This window comes from Mandrillus leucophaeus, unplaced genomic scaffold (genome assembly GCF_000951045.1).
Source record: "Mandrillus leucophaeus isolate KB7577 unplaced genomic scaffold, Mleu.le_1.0 Scaffold276, whole genome shotgun sequence".
NCBI lineage: Eukaryota > Metazoa > Chordata > Mammalia > Primates > Cercopithecidae > Mandrillus > Mandrillus leucophaeus.
Window position 1 is genome coordinate 139,712 of NW_012102876.1, and position 13,104 is coordinate 152,815.

Sequence of the window (13,104 nt, forward strand, 5' to 3'; positions counted from 1 at the left end):
AAAAAAAAAAAAAATACAAAAAATTAGCCGGGCGTGGCGGTGTGAGCCTGTAGTCCCAGCTGCTGGGGAGGCTGAAGCAGGAGAATGGAGTGAGCCTGGGAGGCGAAGCTTGCAGTGAACCGAGATCGCACCACTGCACTCCAGCCTGGGAGACAGAGCGAGACTCCATCTCAAAAAAAATACTAATCATATTTGTTGCCTATAGGATGGAGAACTTGTCTGTTTTGTGTAGGGGTATAAAAGGAATCACAGTTTACCACATAGCTCAGCTGTGAATTTTTATTCATACCAATTAAATTATACTGGGAGATGGAAGATAGTAAGAGAACATGGTGGTTGGGGCCAAGGGATGAACAGGGAGTTGACTTGTCACAATGTCAATAGATAATGCCTGCATCTGAAATAAAAGCATATAAGCATGTAGTTTACAGAAATAGATGTAAATATCAAAAGAATGAACTTATAGTTGAATAATGATTGCCTCTGGAAAGAGGAAAACAGAGAAAAAGCAAGGCACTCAGAAGAATTGTGTACATATATGAGTATATATATATATGTACATTGTGAGATTATGTACATATATAACTTGGATAAAAATAAAAAAGAACTAACGGTGTAATTTTAAAAAATTAAGAAACTAGGTATCTAACACTATCGGAAAATTTCCCAAATGAAACTTTTACATGATTCATTTTGTATTCTCTAAAAGGCTTTGGTAACATTATGAAAGCTCATAATACAAAAATAAGTAATGCAATAAAATAATCAATGATACAATCAAAACTGGAAAGTGAGGAGGAAGGAAAAAAGAAGAAAAAAACGACAACATTAGCAAGACTCCACCTTAAAAAAATAAACTAAAATATATTATATGTTTGTTCTTTTCCACATTGTACCTAGATAATTCCCAAATTTGACAGATCAAAACAGAGGTTTAAGCATATGTATACTTTTTAACATTGTCAATATTTTATATCTTTAAATAATTTTTTGGAACATATTTTAAAGACCCCTTGGTATTTAACAGTATAGATATGCCACCCCTTATTTAACAACCTGAGGCTCTATGATGTGTAATGGTATTCCATTTTAAATATAATATATTTTAGAGGTTTTTCGTTTGTTTTCCTTTTTTTTTTTTTCTTTTCTTTTAAAGTGGAGTCTTGCTATGTTGTTCAAGCTGGTCTGCAACTCCTGGCTCAAGCTATTATCCTATCTCAGCCTCCCAAGTAGCTGAGATTAGGGGAACATGCCACCACGCCTGGCTTAATAATATTTTTTAAAGTTTTATTGTTAACTACTATAATTGAGAACAGCAGTTAATATGAAAAGCTCCAATCACATTAGGAAATTCGGTATGGAATTATATCACTGACTGTAAAACATAACAACATATTTATCATTAAGAAGAGACTGATTCATTAGTCAATAAAAGGAGGTTATTGACCTATAATGAAAAAAAAATTAAATATGTACTTACATCACATGATATTTTCAGTTCACTGATTAAACTGGACATATTTCAAGCTATAGTAATTAAGAGTGCCCAGTAATAAAAGGACTAAAGGAAGTTACCTAAATTGAAATGGACTCTTCTACATACGGTAGCTCCAAAACTAAGGTATGTTAAGTAGGGATGAATGTATGTTATATTTTGTGATCTTTCATATTGAACATATCATCATAATAAATATATCAATTTATCTGCATTGTCTTCTGTTTCTTAAGTATATGCCCCAACTTGCAAACAAGATTGCAAATTCTTTAAATACCATGCTAAAGACCTTGCCTCCAAACTTGTCCTCTCCAAATGTCCACACACAAATTCTTCGCACAGAGCTCAACCTGATCAATTGAGACATAATCATTAAGTACCAATAAAAACTTGCTGGGTCAAACTGCATACTGGATCCCTAAATTTCCCAGCAACTCCAAATCTGTGCAGTGTCTTTATAAATTAAACATATCAAAAATGTATCTGTTGGCCAGGCGCGGTGGCTCATGCCTGTAATTCCAGTACTTTGGGAGGCTGAGGCAGGTGGATACCTGAGGTCAGGAGTTCAAGACTACCCTGGCCAACATGGCAAAACCCCATCTCTACTAAAAATACAAAAATTAGCTGGGTATGGTGGTGCACACCTGTAATCCCAGCTACTCAGGAGGCTGAGGAAGGAGAATCACTTGAACATGGGAGGTGGAGGTTGCAGTAAGCCGAGATGGCACCACTACACTCCAGCCTGCCTGACAGGAGTGAAACTCAATCTGAAAAAAAAAAAAAAAGAATCTCTTTTATAAAGTGTCTCTTTTTATGCTTGTAAGTTCACAAGTATATCATATTTGATATTAGTGTGTAGTACTAAAAACAAGAAAACAGCAACTCTTATCAAGCATTAATTTCTCAGAATCTTTCTAAAACACATAAAACTCAAACATCATAGGAAATTAGTTGACATGGATAATGAGATATTAAAGGTATTCACAAGATCCAATAATACTGATTTCTATTAATATTTAGAGATGGGATAGAACATTATTTCATAGAAGTATTTGAAAAAGAATAAATGGGGGCAATGTTTCTTTTATTTATTTGTGTATTTATTACCTCATTTCCATCTTCATTAATTATTGAGATGTAGTTGGGATGAGTCTTATTTGGGTAGGACAACAGGACATCATAATGAGTTAGCTCAACAGAATCCAGGCCAAATTCTTTCCACTGGGATTGAATTTGCTTTGCAAGTTGAAAGTTTTGTTCTGTTCCTGCTAAATGTGGTATCTGTGTAAAATTACTGGTGAACAAAAATTGAAACTGGTTAGATATTAATGTTTAATCAACTTTTATTCCAAATCAACAAAATAAAGCAGAGTTACACAAAAATACTTTGAAATGTGGTATGTTAAAACATTAAAGTGGTACTATTATTGCATGAAATAGATTTTCAAAGTCTGCTTTGAAATCTTTATGTTCTAATTTGTACTAAATCAAGAGAAAAATTGATCTTTGTATCATTATGTGTAATCCTATGACTATAGTCTCATATGGTAGATTAATAAAGTGTCATATTCTTTCTTAAGACCTATACTTCTTGGAACTTACATGGAATTATCTGTCTATATCACTGTGTAAATTATTGAAACAGACAAAAATATTTTATCCCAAAGACCAAGGTGTGACATGGCAAGAATTACTAATAATTACACTTATTTAAATAGTGAGAATTATACACAAGCGATAAACTGTTTGACTAGCAACCATTTATAAAGTATCTTCATCAAAGAATAATCTGAACATACTGACACAAGTTCAGAATGAATCTCTTGCACTTCATCTATAATACAGAGTAACACACTTAAAATCAATGACAGTAATTAGTCTGAAGAATAATATCTTTAACAAAGAAATTATGTGGCCAAAATTTGGCTACCAGGAATATTTTCAGTAGACTAATTTCTCATTTAATATATTTAGATTCTGGTGCTTTTGATTGTTTTAAATTTCTCCCTCCTGGGAAATTTCTTGTTTCCCTGAAGAGCTCATTGGTTAGTATTTTTAACTTAAGCCCTTAAATATATGACAAGATATTATGTAGTATGAAAATATGTGTGTATATATATAGTTCATAAACTTTTGGAACTTCATAAATTTCTAGTTTTAAATATGTAGTTTTATAAAATCAACATAATTCCATCCTTATGATGACTTTAAAAAAAAAAAACTAATAACCAACACGGCTATGATAATCCCAGTTTCAAGTTTCATTCTACCATGTGTTTTAATTTTTTTCATTTGGTGAATCAACAATGAATTAAAGTAACTCAATTTTTTAAAACTGGAATTTCCTGTAACTTGTTTACTTTTAATAATTATATTAAAGTTATTTAAATTGTATTTATAAAAATAGTATTAAAATCCTCATTTGGTAAATGTTTAGGGGCAAACTATCTTACACAGAATTTCTAATATGGAAAATATTGTAACAAAAAGAGCACAAACATAAGAGCAGCTAAGGAGTCTCTATCCCTTATCAGTGAGCACCTGCAGGGAAAACAGAAAAACAGCCAACATGTCACTATTTTCTTGAATATTACAAAGATCACAAACTGCAATGTAACTAATGTAGGATGCAGATTTCCCCAAGTGCCAGCTATACCTCTGTCCCTACAAGCAAAAGGAATTACCATGGAGAATCTTGAACCTACTCACAAAAAAGCAGGAGAAAATCATGATAAGGCTCTGCTACTATAAGTGAATTTTCCTGTAACAGTCTTGTCACTACCAACTAGGAAACAACATTTTGCTGTGATCAGGGTTGGCACTCACTCATTTGAACAAAACACGTCCTGGAAAAGATTAGTACGAAAGAAAGATCCAATGCAAATACTAAATAAAATAATTAGCATAAATCCTGTAAGTGGTATAATACAGGTGTTATCATTAACTCAGTATGTAACCCCAGCTGTGTCTTGAATTTCTCATCTGTACATGGGGAGAACATCACTATCTCGTTACTTCACAAAGACTTGAGGCTCAATTAGATTGTGTATTAAATAGCACTTCTCAATGATTTTAATCACTTGAGATGTTGTGTCACAAGTGATTGAACCTACTAGAATATCAAATTTTGCAAAAAATAAATAAATAAGAATAATAATAAAAAAATGCTAATTTACAAATTTTCCCAAATAGCCAAATTCTGTTTATAGATCACTGTAGGGCTGAGTTTAAATGTGTTTCTAGTATTGTTACATTATCTCAATTTTTTTTTTGCTTTTTTTTGGTAAGAGGCAGAGTCTCATTCTGTTGCCAGGCTGGAATACAGTGGTGGAATCATAGCTCACTAAAACCTGGAACTCCGGCCTCCTGAGTAGATAGGACTACAGGCACATGCCACCATGCCCAGATAATTTTAAAAAATATTTTGTAGAGACAGAGTCTCGCTATGTTGCCCAGGCTGGTCTCAAACTCCTGAACTTAAGGAATCTGCCTGCCTTGTCCTCCCAAAGGGCTGGGATTACATGGGTGAGCCATTATGCCCGACTACATTTTCTCAGTTCTAAAAGAGAGCTACTGTTATTTCTGTTTTAGTACATTTTATCTTGTTTACAAATAATTTGGCAATGTTTCCAAGAGTTAAAGATGACTTGAACGCATTTAGTAAAAGGTGGAATTAGCTGAGCATGGTGGCATGTGCCTGTAGTGCTATCTGCTAGGGAGGCTAGAGCTCCAAGCTGCAGTGAGCTATGATTGTGCCACTGTACTCCAGCCTGGCAACAGAGTGAGACCCTGTCTGAAAAATGAAACAATAATAATAATAATAATTGAGATAATGTGACAATAGTTGGAACATATTTAAACCAGTCTGACAGAGATCTACCAGTTGATTTTTGCTATTCTGAAAAATGTGTAAATTCTTATTCTTACCTTTTTTTTAAACACAATTTGATATTCTAGTATCAATAAATGACTTGTGACACACATCTCAAGTGATGAAAAAATTGAGAAGTATAGTTTAATATGTGATTTCATTGGGCCTATATATCTGTATTCAAATACAGACCAGTAAAATTCTGAGACCAAAAGTCTAAAACACCTTTTAAAACAATCTTATCTTGCAAAACAAGGTGGAAAAGGAAAAATCCCTCTAGAGATGCAAAATGGTAAACAGATCTCTGAATTCAACTGGATGTTTTCAAAGAAGGGAAAACACATACAACCCTGTACCTCAAGGCAGAATGAAAAAAAAAAATGCTCCTAATTAATCCTCCCATTCACTACTGAGGCAGATATTTCAGAAACAGTGGGGGCTTTTACGAGCAGAACAAAGGATTATAAAGAGGGACAAGATGGAAGGTCAGAGGCTTTAATAGTCCCTGACCCATGGGTATATTTTAATTAAAAGCTCTCTGATGGACAAATGGCAAATTGGAAATCTAGAGAGTTTAGGAGGCTTCTAGAGATTCTGTGGTCCTTGGAGGAATGAGAGGAAATTCTTTCAATTTCTTTATTTTGTGTGTTTATGCTGAATATCATCCGGGTAGAGGAGCTTGGTTAGGGACATGGAGAATAAACAAGAAGCTGAGTGCTTAATCTTGCTTGACGGTCCAAAAAGAGAAATAAAGAAAGGCATTTATTTTTCTTCTTTGTTGGTCAATCTATGTCACAAGTTAGTGTTACAGGTAGTTAGACAGGAGCAAGGCAGGAGAGGTCTCTCCCCGGGACCCACTAGAATGTCAGGTGATTGTTTGGTTCAGCAATTATCGCATTGTGTTGTTAGGTTCAGTAATTATCGCATTGTCTCTAAAAATGATTCGGCAGTGTCAGGGAGAGGCCAGTTCTTGATGGTCCCCACCTGCTAACACCAAACTGTTAACTGAATGCAGACTCCAGGGAGAAGCAACTTCCTGGGCATGCGTGTTAGAGACAAAAATGGTATAGTATAATCTTCCGGGTACACTCCACCAGAAAAAGGAAGAGAGCCTCAGATGGGCCTGTGTATACTTTCCTACACACATTGCGGGCGCTCACTTCCCAAGGGTTAGCAGGGCTCTGCACATGAGGGCAGCCCAACCTAAGGGAAGAATCATGGGAAAGAGGCAAGCTTAAAAAAGTCCTAGGATCACAGTTAAGTGGGGCACTTGGCCTCTCACCTTCATGTGCCTGCTTGGCTCTCTTCCAAGCGTACCTTCCTTTCTTTCCTGTTATAAGGCCTTTCAAAATAAACTTCCATTCCTGCTCTGGAACTTGCCTCGGTCTCTTTTTCTGCTTTTGCCCCGAGTTGAATTCCTTCTTCTGAAGAAGCAAGGACTGAAGTTGCTACTGACTTTATGGATAGGCTACCAGTAAATTGAAGTAACTTGCATCTCTTCCACCACTAACATTAGGAAAGGAAGAAAGCTGGAACGGCAGCTCTGTCCAGGAGTAAAGACCATACCTTGCCAGACCTCCACTTTTATTATACCTACTATATATTATTATAGTAGAAAAAGCGCAGAGGAGGAGTTTCCACAAAGATAAAGAAGTTCGAGCTTCAGAGTCTCACATTTAAAAGGTCCTTTCAAAGACCTCAAAGTTATCCTATCAATTTTTATTTATACTTTTAATTCTGCTGTAATTAATACAAATATATATGTGTTTGATTATATGTGTGCACATCTATGCACACCTATGTGTGTGTGTGTAAAATGGTCTTTTAGAATTACAACCTTTATTCACCAGGGAATCCTGCAATCATTAGAAGGACTTCAAGTATTTTTTGACACATGAGCTAAGTCAATTTGTAAAAATTCACAAAAGGATCTCATGCTTTGAAAAAAACAAGTATTCTGGGCTGGGTGCAGGGACTCACGCTGGTAATCTCAGCACTTTGGGAAGCCGAGGTGGGCAGATCACCTGAGGTCGAGAGTTTGAGACCAGCTTGACCAACATGGAGAAACCCCGTCTCTACTAAAAATACAAAATTAGCTGGGTGTGGTGGGACATGCCTGTAATCCCAACTACTCAGGAGGCTGAGGCAGGAGAATTGCTTGAATCTGGGAGACAGAGGTTGCAGTTTGCTGAGATCACGCTGTTGCACTCCAACCTGGGCAACAAGTGCAAAACTCCATCAAGAAAGAAAGAAGAGAGAAGGAGAGAGAGAAAGAAAGAGAGAAAGAGAAACGAAAGAAAGAAAGAAAGAAAGAAAGAAAGAAAGAAAGAAAGAAAGAAAGAAAGAAAGAAAGAAAGAAAGAGAGAAAGAAAGAAACAAAAGTATTCTAATCAATTATATATAGTAATTCTACATAAGTATTTTCTTTTCAGTTGCTTTTTCAATTTACTTATTTATCTCTTTTGTTCTACACTGAAAACAGCTATTTCAGGAAGTAGGGAACTAGTTTTTAAAATATGCCAAATACATGCTCTTTGACTTCATTCATATCATAATAAGATCATTATTCCCATTTTACAGATGTGGAAAAGAGAGCTCAGAAAGTTTAAGTATTCATCTAAAGTATTAATAGACAAAGATAGAATTCAAACTCAATTCTAACTCAAAGTCTTTTTTTTTTTTTTAACTGAAATGCACTATCTTTCTCTAAAGCATGAATCAGCAAACTAGGTTCCACTGGCCAAATCTGGCCCACTAACTGTTTCTGTATAGTCCACAAGCTAAGAATAGTTTTTATATTTTAAATCGGTTTAAAAAATAATATTTTTGACACATCAATTATATGAAATCCAAAATTCAGTGCCCATAAGAAAAGTTTTATCAGAACTGACAGACTGTTTATGTATTTTCTATGACTTCTTTTGTGCTGCAATAGTAGAGCTGACTAGCTGTGACACAGATCAGCTGGCCTACAAAGGATGGCCCTTTTACAGAAAAAGTTTGCTGACTCCTGCTCTAAACCTCTGTAATGACAAACTTTAGCTGAAAGTATAGTCCTCCTCAGATGAAATGTGATACAAGATCTTTAATAAATAAAACTTTTAGGAAAAAAGGCCAGTTCCTATATATAAAATATTGGACCAAAACAGAACGATAAATTTTTCTAACAACTTGTCCGTATAAACTTTTGAGAAAGTGCTTACTGTAAGAACTTCTTGATGTTCTCAGCTTTCAGTTCATCCAAAAATACTTTCATATTATGCTTTGGAGTAATGTTAGTAGCTTCACTGGAGGATTTTATAAACCATCCTGAAAAATACATCCAAAAATAGGCATGAGATATGAGCCTATAGATAGGATTTATTATTCATTATTGTTGTATGTATCATTTGTAAAACACAAATTATCAACATTACTTCTGACATTGAGATTTTCCTGAAGTTTAATTTCTCTTGCTTACTTTCACTGAAAAAAAAAATCATGCAAACAGATTTTTAAGTTACAAACCAAATGAAAAATATTTTTTATCTAACATCAATGATAGGTATTGCTGTTATTCTAAGAAATGTTTTATGAGATAATGAGTACCAAAATAAAATGATATTAATGTTTCAACTAATGGGTATGAACAAGATCTTCTGAAAATGAAGGCAAAAAGGAGATCCACCTTCTACCTTCATAAAGCTTCTATCTTCCTCTGCTGACTCAGAATAAGCATTTAATACATTTTTATGATGAATTAACCATGAATATATTTCAAACATATAAATTATTTCCAAGTGTTGAAGGCAATTCAGACTTCTAATTTTCTCTGTTTCTGAAACTACAACAAACTGCTGTGAGAATTTGTGTTTCCAGTGAAGTAGGCTTGAGAAATCCAAGTTCAGACAGCTACAATGAAACTGCAATTTACCCAACCTCTCTGCCAGACATCCAGTGCATGCATAAGCAGCCAGAAGCAATGGATAGCTAGATCCTGCAATCATTAGACCTTACAGTTGGCTTTTAACCTGAAGGAAATAAGGCAATATTCCAGGGTTTATTTAGAGAAATTACAGGATCTGGGAATAAAATAGTTACAAAATTAGCACCCAACCAGCTTTCGTGGAGCTTTCCAATTATAATTATGGTAGTTCTTAATCGCATGCATACAAATGGACATACATATATATATGCATATTAAAATACATGCAAACGGAAATAAGATTCCACCTGTGCATAAAACGAAAAGACTTGGATTAGAGTGAGGGATCAAGAAACAACACACTGAGGATGAGATGCTTGAACTGAGATCTGAAAAATGAACACGATAAAGAGGATGGAGGCCTGTAGCGGGAGGGGAGAGCAGAGAATCCTAGGGGGTGCGGGGCGGGCATCAATAAAGAACTCTTCTGTGTCAGCCACTGAGCAGGGAATACAGGCACGGAAGTGAGGGCAATACCAGGAAGACTAAAATCCTTTTAAGAGATGAAGAATGTTATGAGCACAGTGTGTGGTTCAAAAATCTTTTAGCAACCCCAAGGTGAAGCTAGTGGAAGAGACTGAATTTGTTTAAACCTATCTGGTCCATGCTCTGTTCTTCTAAATCCCAAAAGAGGGTCAAGAATTCCGAGCAGGAGTGAACTACCTGGTGATACCTTAGACTAGTCCTGTGCATTAAAGTCCAATGAGGAGCATCTTGGTAAAAGAAGAAATAAAGTGGCGAAAATCCCAGTACTGCGCTAGGAGATTTACATGCTATATTCTTTACTATTTCAATAATTTGCAGATAATATTATCCTCATCATAAAATAGGGAAACTAACGCTGAGAGGGACTCGGTAATTTGTTCAAGGTCACTAAAAAGTGGCAAAGTCAAAATTGGAATTTAATAAAAGAGTCTGAGCTCGCCTGTGCTGTTCTGCTTTTTTTTTTTTTTAGAAAGTAAGATTAAGTCTGCAAATCAGTACACAGGAAAAACCGCAAAAGACCTGCTGGTAGAGATCTGTCCGGATCGCTGACCTGGTTCACACAGTTCCCAAACTTGCCTCTGTTACTTCCAAGGAAGAAAGAATGCACTGAGAGAAAAAAAAAAAAAACAAAAAACAACAAAAAAAAACTTCCTTTGCAGCAATGTCCTGAATTCTACCGTACACCTGAAACAGTACGACCCGATAAAAATCTTAAACAAGTCTTGGTGCGCAGCTCCCTGGGCGGCCTGGTTCAACAGCCCTCAGAGGTTGGCGCTCGTCCTAAACCCTTAAAAGTGCCTTGTCTTGCAGGGCTTCCAGCACGTGGAACCTTCCTACGCCTAGTTTCAGGTTCTCTCTGTCCTACCCTCAACCTGAGTGACTGTCCTCCAAGCAACTTGTGGAGAACTCAGCCCTGCACCGTTCCCAGCTACCCTCCTCCTAACTCGAGGGGTGCTCACCCCACATTACCCCGACCTTAATCGCCGCCCCTGGGGAAGACCAGCAACGGGACCCCACTCCGCAGCCGACCCGCGAGTCCCGGAGCCGCAGCACCACAGGGAAGACTCCGAGGTTTGCTCGGCGAGGCGCGCCCCTACCGAAGAGGAAGCCGAGGAGAAAGAAGCCACTCGCCAGCACCAGTGCCCCAGCGCACAGCCAGCGCGGGCGGCGCGCGGTGGCCACAGCCGTGTCGGTTTCGTGCAGGAGATTCCACATCTTAGCGCGAGCGGAGTCGGCCTCCCGGGACCCGCGCCTATGCTGCTGCTCCACTGCGCGCCCTCCGCCCACCACGGCGGGGTAAAGTCTCTCTCACACCAATGCCTCGCTTATCAGCCCTGGAGGCTGGAATTCGCTCCCGACCCTGGGGTCCAGTTTCTCCCCGGTAGCAGTGTTTCTAGAGTGAACTGAACCAATCGGAGCGCGCGAGAGGCAACATCTGCCTTCAGGAGAAGGAAACCCGGCCCCTTTCGAGAGGCGCCTTAAAAAAAAAAAAAAAAAAGTTTCTTGGAAAATGTACAGCTCTTGCTCAAAAATGAGAGGAAGAGACTCTCCTCTCTCCACTCCTATAATTATAAGGAACTTTTATCCAGCTCTGACATTCTGTAAAATCTTTACAATACTCTACTGAATTAAAGTAGAGCAGAGAAAGCCTCGCTTTTTTCCATAGTGAGGAATGGTTGTCATCAGCGTAAATCACCACCAGGCCCTCTTTCCCAGTGAATATTATTGTTATTAATAAACATGCAGGGTATTATCCTCCACTTATATTACAAAACAATTTTTTAAAGAAACAGGCTGGGCGTGGTGGCTCACCTGTAATCCCAGCACTTTGGGAGGCCGAGACGGGCAGATCACGAGGTCAAGAGATCGAGACCATCCTGGTCAACATGGTGAAACCCCGTCTCTACTAAAAATACGAAAATCAGCTGGACGTGGTGGCGGGCGCCTGTAGTCCCAGCTGCTCAGGATGCTGAGGCAGAAGAATCGCTTGAACTCGGGAGGCGGAGGTTGCAGTGAGCCGAGATCGCGCCACTGCACTCCAACCTGGCGACAGAGTGAGACTCTGTTAAAAAAAAAAAAAAAGAAAGAAAGAAATAAAGAAAGAGAGAGAGAGAGGAAGGGAGGGAGGGAGGGAGGAAGGAAGGAAGGAAGGAAGGAAGGAAGGAAGGAAGGAAGGAAGGAAGGAAGGAAGGAAGGAAAGAAGGAAGGAAGGAAGGAAGGAACTTTATTTTCATATCCCAGTTATGTCTGGCTACTGTCTTACGTAATAGACATAAAATCAATCTTGGTTGAATAAACCAGATGAATCAATCATACAAAATTCCATACCTGCTATAAATTCTTAATAATAATAATAGTGATATTTCGAGGGAGAGAATAACTACATGCTTTTTAAAATAAACTGTGTTCTTATAATCCGTGAGAGAATCCGTGAATTGACTAAGAGTACTTTATGGAAGCACTGCTTTTAACAGAACCATGAGATACAGGTAAAATTTGACCCAGTGGAGATGAGAAGAAACACTAGGGGTGGGGGACCAGCTGAGTGGGCAAAGGAAGAAAACTCAAGGTATATTCAAGGAATAGCAAACAGTTTGCTTTGAGAAAGGGAAAGCACAGTATGAGTTAAGTGGAGACAGATGGGATAGATTGTACAGTCTTGGGTCCTTCGATGAAGACTTCCTGAGCAAAGTGAAAAATTTGGGAAAATTAATTTGTCAACAATGAACCATGACAACTCCTAGATGACCTAGAGCAGGAAAGAAGGGAATTTCTTCATGTCTTTCTAACAAAATCCTGAATGTACTATATCTTTCCTAATGTTCCTATTGTCAAATCTCATCAGAGATAGCTAATAAGAGTGACTAATATTTAAAGAGCACTCATTATGAGTGATGCATGCTATGTATGTCACCTCATTTAGTCACCATTGGTACCCTGCAAGGTTTGTTAATTGATTAACTTTTGTGGAGTGCTAAGGAGTTAAAATGAAAAATGGGTTTAGCTGCCAGGAACAGAAACAGGGGTAGACGTAGATGGGAATGAATGTTCCAAGAATAGGGTCAACTGCAAATGGCTCACTTAGCTCCCAAGCATCCTGTTACAAGCACCCAGCTCACAGCCCATCTGTACCCAAGCATCCTGTCTGCAAGCATTCAGCCTAAGGAGCACCCTTATAAAACTCCACTCCAGTCCCTGCCTCTTTGCAGACAGCCTTCCTCTGCTGTCTGGCCAGTTGCTCCCTTGCAATGAGTCTCCCCTTTTCTCTAAATAAATATGCCTTTCTAA

At 37.7% G+C, this 13,104-nt stretch overlaps 1 protein-coding gene across 1 annotated transcript in view; it reads right to left on the reverse strand.

The window, feature by feature from the left end:
* FOLH1B (folate hydrolase 1B) overlaps positions 1-11,271 on the reverse strand; it is a 66,829-nt gene extending 55,558 nt beyond the window's left edge. The window contains exons 1-3 of the mRNA XM_011984892.1: positions 10,914-11,271; positions 8,570-8,675; positions 2,603-2,789 (exon numbers count right to left, since the gene is read on the reverse strand). Of these exons, the coding sequence (XP_011840282.1) occupies positions 2,603-2,789; positions 8,570-8,675; positions 10,914-11,031 (411 nt within the window). The 5' untranslated portion in view covers positions 11,032-11,271. The remainder of the gene's footprint in view (positions 1-2,602; positions 2,790-8,569; positions 8,676-10,913) is intronic.
* Positions 11,272-13,104: the final 1,833 nt, after the last annotated feature.